This window comes from Sinocyclocheilus rhinocerous, unplaced genomic scaffold (assembly GCF_001515625.1).
Source record: "Sinocyclocheilus rhinocerous isolate Xijiao unplaced genomic scaffold, SAMN03320098_v1.1 scaffold50, whole genome shotgun sequence".
Classification (NCBI taxonomy): domain Eukaryota; kingdom Metazoa; phylum Chordata; class Actinopteri; order Cypriniformes; family Cyprinidae; genus Sinocyclocheilus; species Sinocyclocheilus rhinocerous.
The window spans coordinates 344,031-350,965 of record NW_015641057.1 but is presented as its reverse complement, the minus strand read 5'-3'; the positions used below and the strand labels follow the sequence as shown (position 1 = coordinate 350,965).

General features: G+C 40.9%; 1 protein-coding gene across 1 annotated transcript in view; it reads right to left on the bottom strand.

Annotated features, from left to right (window-relative positions):
- LOC107754505 (AF4/FMR2 family member 2-like) overlaps positions 1 to 6,935 on the bottom strand; it is a 259,399-nt gene that overhangs the window by 164,871 nt on the left and 87,593 nt on the right. Inside the window, exon 3 of the mRNA XM_016570984.1 lies at positions 5,168 to 6,016. Coding sequence (XP_016426470.1) covers positions 5,168 to 6,016 — 849 coding nt within the window. The remainder of the gene's footprint in view (positions 1 to 5,167; positions 6,017 to 6,935) is intronic.

Genomic DNA, 6,935 nt, shown 5'->3' with positions numbered 1-6,935 from the left:
GCGCTCAAACTCATCAAAAGTCAACAAGTTCCACAAGCAACAACGACTTATCCAAGTGACTGCTACAGAACGCACGCGGAGAGAGAGACGAGGCAGCGCACATTGCGCGTCTCATAAGTGAGTGGGAATTTACCGAACGTGGCACTTATTTAACATATCAAGTTAGAGGAAGATGCGACTGAATTGATGCTTGAAGAATGCGCTTCCAGCAGCCATGACAAACAGTTGGCGGTTAAAATTGTATATACACAATCGTCAACAAGTTCCACAAGCAACAACAGCTTATCCAAGTGACTGCTGCAGAACACACGCGAGAGAGAGACGAGGCAGCGCAGATCGCGCGTCTCATAAGTGAGTGGGAATTTACCGAACGTGGCACTTATACACTGTATGCAATACCCGCAACCTCACACCAAATTTCAGGCCGTGTACATAGTCAAGCATATATACAAATCATTAAGTAAGCAGAAATCCGAAATTTACCTTAACATATTAAGTTAGAGGAAGATGCGACTGAATTGATGCTTGAAGAATGCGCTTCCAGCAGCCATGACAAACAGTTGGCGGTTAAAATTGTATATACACAATCTGATTTGACGAAAGTCACGAGACCTATTACTCTCTATCCAATCACGTTGATGGATAAAAATTAAATTAAAATAAGCATGTAACGACCACAAACGGAGGAAAATAGTGGAGTAAAAGTACCGATACATCACTTAAAATGCACTCAAGTAAAAGTAAAAGTACACAATTTTTAAACTACTCAAAAAAGTACAATTACTGATAAAAACTACTTAATTACTGTAACGTGAGTATTTGTAATTCGTTACTTCACACCCCTGCCAATGGCAGATGAGCAGCTCTGGAAACTTGCGTGGAAACAGTTATTATGCAGTTTACTGAAACCTCACCTTTAACTTCAAAGGTTTACAGAAGCCAATGAGGATTTGGAAACTAAATGCTAATGTACAAAGCTACATTATCAACAGCTGAGATTTTCCTGTGATCTTACTGTGATCGTGCAATCACTCTGCTCTGATCTGGGATCAACAAGGCTGGGAAAACACAGGGACCGCATTGATATGCAGCAGATGTCGGCTTCTCCATTATATCTGATCACAAAGAGCAATCAGGAGGGAGACTGTGGCTTGATGAGAACTCCTCTGCCAGACTCCCGGCCCAGACTCCAGCCCTCAACGCCATGACATGATTCACCTCTGCTGCCCACTGAGATTGCTTTCAGGTACTGCTATATATAGTCATATAACAGGCCAGGAATACTTTTGAAAAGAAGATGATTCTCGGTGTCACCCAGGCCAAAAAACACCACAGAAACCACTGGATATCACAAAATTCAAAATGAGTTGACATGACAGCTGGTATTATCTGTGTGTAATTCTATGTCAAAGTAATTACAGTAATTTAGTTTATTACAAGATATAATTAACTGTCACTGTAATATCTTATATAAAATATAATAAAATACATTGAAATGACTGAATACAAATAACAAACAGACCAACAAAAATATTAGCATGCTCTCTCAGCATGTATGAAGCATCATTTTATATAGCCCAGCATGCAGCGGGAGAATATCTTCACCGGTATTATTGTCTTGTCAAATCTGCGCTTCAAGGAGCTAGTGATAAAGCTATTAGTCACATAAAGACTGGGTAATACTGGGTGCAATAACTGTTTTTAGATGGATCAATAGTCGTATCTGTCTGTCGATGTCTCATACACCGACCCCCCGCCCCCCCAAAAAAAGAAGCTGCTCCTTCACAGCAAGCAGCACAACGCTAGACACTAATCAATACACCAGGTGATAACAGAATGCTTCCAAAGCCATTTAGCACAGTCTTGTCACTCTGCTGAGCGCTCAACCTGTCAAAGTATTTTGTGGTGGGGTGGTGCAAGGGAACATTTCATGCCTATCAAGGGGAACAAGCTTCTGCTTTTCAAGCCAAAGGATGGCAGTTTTAGGAGTTACTCTTTCAGCATGGCAGTCTGAAGATAATACAATTAAGCCAGTTATTAAGAGTCTGACAATTAATGCTGAGAAGTCTGATTCATTTTAGTGTACTGACTAATGATTTGTTTCAATTAATTTGATAAAAATTCATCCTGAGTCCTGAATCAATGTTTTATTATCTTTTTTTATTTTTATTTTTTTCAGTGAATTAAATATTTAAATACAGTTTTTAATCACTGTTTTCAAATAAAACTGTGCATTTAAGGAAACATGGAGTCAGAATTGACTCTATTTTCATTCTTAATAATACAGATTCCTCATGTTACTTCAACTGAAAGATTAGTTTGCATTCATAAACTTTGAAACTGTTATTGACAATTAGTACTGAAAAGTCTGATGCAGTTCAGCAAATTGGTATGTTCAGATATGAACTAGATAAAAACAAATGATTAATTTATTAATTTAATTTGTTTTTAGTGAAGTAAATATGTTGTTGAATGCTGCTTTTTGTATGACTACAGTTTTAAATATGCGATGCATTAACTCTCAAATGTTGCATTATTTTGCTTCCAATATGTCATCCTCTTCACAGTTTTGTTTTGTTTGAATCATCACAAAGAACCAGCTTAGAAAGATTTGTACGTGAGTCGCACCATTACCACTGACAATATGTCCTATTTCAAAAAAAGATTTAAGCAACCAAAGAGCATTCTGCCAATTTTTGAGCACAATAAAATAACATCCGCTCATGTGACAACAAAGAAAACCTGGGAGGACATACAATCAGAAAAGGCTTTCACACAATTCAACACCTCAGCCAGAGCGAACCTGGATAAATAAGCCTGAAGAGCTGCAGAATAATAAGTAGCAAGCACAACAGAGTACAGGTGAATCCCACGAGAGCCGCTTCTACAGAATCCACTCCTTTTAACAAACTAAAGCTATGCAAGGCAGGGTGGAAAAAAAAAATCTAATCAATGTCCTTGAAGATGTTGTCTTTTCTCCCGAGAGCCATCTTATAAGAGCGTCTCTGCGCGCATTCTATTCTATTCTAATCTTGCATTCTATTTCAATCCTACTAGCCCTGTTTTCGTAACTCTCTGCTTTTTCTCCATTTATTTATTTTTTTTGTTCCGGTTGCATCTCTCTCTTTTCACTTTCAGGCAGTGACTCATCTGTCACAAGGAGGGGTAGGGAAAGATGACGTAGGCCCAGCTGGGGCCCACCCTACGGGGGGTCTTCTCTCTCTATGCCTGCCCCTCTTTGCAATAACAACATCCATCTCCATTTTCCTGCAAGCTGACCGGTATGAGGGCACTCTCAGAGCAATTAAAATTCCCTAGGTTTTCACTCTTGCCACATGCTTAACTGTACGGCGCGAACACACCATATGCTTCAAGATGGGCAATAGTGCAATTTGCAGCCCGATGGCCGTTGAGTTCCCCATAGAACAAAAAAGAAGAACAGCTGGCTGCCTCACCATGCTTGGATAGCAGCGAGTCAACCTGTTCAATCATATGCCACTCTTGTTTACCGCACCTTATTTTATTTGGTTTGTTTGCTTTATGTGGATTAAGCCCGCATGTAAGAGCGATATGAATTTCAACCTACTGCTCAAACAAGCTCAAGGCATCGATACAAGGCTATTTTTCAAACCCCGGTGCTGAAAATACAGGAAAATTATGTCTCACAAGATACCAACTCAAAGTGAAGGAATTCATTAGTTGCTGCTGGGTTTTTATAGAGCCAAACTTGAGCCTGAAGCATAATAACAGAACTATTAGCCCGGCACAATCTATTATCTTTAATCTAAGACCACCTATTGGCTAAATCCTAAATTATGGTATTCCCTGTCCTAAAGGGCCATGCTGAGCCTTCAACTGCAGTCATTTCTCTCTACAGAATGCCGTGGGATCAAATCCCCCCGCTGGCAGCCATTCAGAGGAAGTGATGGCACTGGATAGCCTGTAAATGGCTTCAGCGTGGCTCATGTATCACGACCCGAGAGAGGTCAACTGAACTCCACTCTAAGTGTCAACCTCACAGAAGGGAAGAAGTTAACATTGCCGGTGATAAAGCTCCCGTGTCTTAACCTGCGGAGGGTTAATTCAGAACATATGGGCCCGTGCATTGTGAAGAAATGCGTATGTGTCTACATGTTCAAGACATGGAGGGTCTTCCGAGGTGTTTTATGAACATGACTCTTGAGATGCTACCCAGGGTAAAGGTGAAATAGTCATCTAACTGAAAACAGATCATATCTAGTTGGCAACCTTTTACAGGGACTAGGAACTAAGAAAATAATTATTTGGCATTAAAATAAAAGCCATAAAAAATAAAAAACATTCACACTTCCTTTCTCTGTGAAGAACTATTATATCCTAGAGAAAGATACATCTGCAGCTCACAACGGCATTAAAGAAGACGACTCAACATTTCTAGAAACAGTATTTACTGAAGAGAAAAAAGTATAGCAAAAGTTACAAAAAAGAAAGCCATTTGTTCATTGTAATTATACATCTATGCACAGAAATTATAGCCCCCCCCCCAAAAAAAAGTCTAGGCAATGATGACAAGTTTGATCATTCTTCAACCCTTATACCATACAATTGGGGCATGTTTGGGAAAACACCTACAATGACTAAAGCAAGAGGTGCATTATTCCCCTCAAAAGTATTGTTCTGATTCTGAAATGTCAACATTTCAAAGCATTGGATATAACTGGGAAATATAATTATAAAATTGACCCATGTTGTTCTACTTCGTTCAATCACACAGATCTTCGGAACAGTTTTAACTCTAGAATTCCTTCTCCTCTCAAAGGAAAGCCAATATCAACTTACTTCAGCAACCTGAACACGGCAAATCGCTGAGGTCAGAATTTCCCTCCATTCAAGCTACAAAAAAGTGATCTTTAAACATGCCAACAAGAAGAGTTCATTGCAGAGTAGGTAGGTTCACAGGAAAGCCTGACGTTCATTAGCTGATTATTAATGAAGCACTCCATTATGTCAACCCCTCGTTCTGCCAGGTTTCAATGCAAAACAGACCTAGCCAGGGGAAAGTCAACAGAGCCAAGCCTATCTGCAAACTGTTCCTGTCCAACTACCGCTGCATCCAAACGAGAGCAAATGTTTACAACATCTGCAGGAAGCCTGCCCTTTGACTAAGACGAAAAACGGTCACACTCACCTCTTCAGATTGTGGCAGTGTCAGCTTAGGAATTTTGCCCTTGGTCCCAGCCGTGCTGCTTTTGGTATCCAGCAGACCTCCGAATGGCACACTGTTGTACCCTTCCACCAGCTCCACAGGGGGTTTGAGCTCTGGGGAATCATTTGGGACCTGGTCTTGGCCGTCCATGGGCCTGACGTAGGCAGTGGGTTTCTGCTGCACAGCGCTGCTGGGCTTGCAGTGGAGGCCTTGGGGGAAAGTTGGCGTCAAGAGGCCACTAGGGAGCAGGGACGTAGAGGCCACTGGCGAGTTCGAGCCATGGGAGCACAAGTCCTGCTCGGTAGGAGACTTTCCAAGGCCAAGCTCAGCTGTCGCTGCTCCTTTGCCAGACTGGGCCTGCTTCCTGTTGGAGTGTGACGAAGTTGTAGGTCCGCTAGGATTGGGACTCGAGTCCTCTTGGTCCTGATCATGTCTACTAGAGGTCTGCTCATGACTGGAGTGCTTCCCCCGGCTGACCGCTTGAGCGGTCTGGGCGCCACTTGAACCGTGACCCCCTCGGGACCAGTCTGAAGAGCGAGACTTTTTGCATTGATGTCCATGTACAACGCTAGAGCCCGGCATGGTGTTGGCAAGGGGTGGGGGCATGGAGGTGCTGTGACTTCCAGGTTGGGAGGGAGCAGTTCGGCTCCGTTGAGCCTCAGGGAAAAAGCCTGGCTGGTCGGTTTTCTCCACTGGAGTCTGGGGAACAGAGTTCTTAGGGATGCCCACAAGGTGACTCTGGTTGGAATGGCTAGTCAGGAGCTCCTTCATTTCATCATAATTTCCAAGAGTGTTTTGGACCCGGTTGGCCAGGGCATCTCCTTTGTTAGTCTGAAAAAAAAAAAAAAAAAAACCTCTTTATAATAATAAAAAAAATGCAGCCATTTTCCTAACAAAAGTATTTTACTTTACTTTTACTTTGAACAGTTTGCCGCAAAATTTACATTCAAAAAGCTGGTTTATACGATTTGAGCACTATATTTAGTTTTTAATTAATAGTTTTGTGTGAGAAACAGACAAAACTTAAAGACATTTACTAATAATATTCGGCAACACTTTAGTTTAGGGACAAATTCTTACTATTAACTAGTTGCTTAATAGCATGCATATTACTAGCATACTGGCTGTTTATTAGTATGACCATATTTTTATATCCCTTAATCCTACCCCATACCTAAACTTAACAACTACCTTACTAACTATTAATAAGCAGCAAATATATTTAAAAATAAGTACTTTTATCTAATTTCAAGAGTATATTTTACTGGAAAGCAAGACAAACATGATTATGAAAACAATTGTTTGCGGTAACACTTTATTTTAGGGACTAATTCTCACTATTAGCTAGTTGTTTATTAGCATTCATATTACTAGCATATTGTCTGTTTATTAGTACTTATTAAACACATGTTAATGCCTTATTCTGCATTACCATATTTTAGTTCCCTTAATTCTACCTGGTCCATTTGAGAGGTAGGTGGCGGTAATGCACTTATAAGTCTGCGATCCGCCTTAAAGCAAGAAGAAGAAGAAGAAGACGCGTCACACGACGACCTCAGGACGCGCTAAGGACAGTTCAGACATTGCAGTGCATCAGAGGTAAAAAAACTATATAAATACTGTTCAGTTTCTTGCACAGACCGATCGTTTCGTGTCTTTACACATCAATGTACCGTCACGTGCCGCAGGGATTAATTTGGTTTTGTTTGTGTATGTTTTTTTGACTCTCAAAGCCGTGATTCCCATTCAC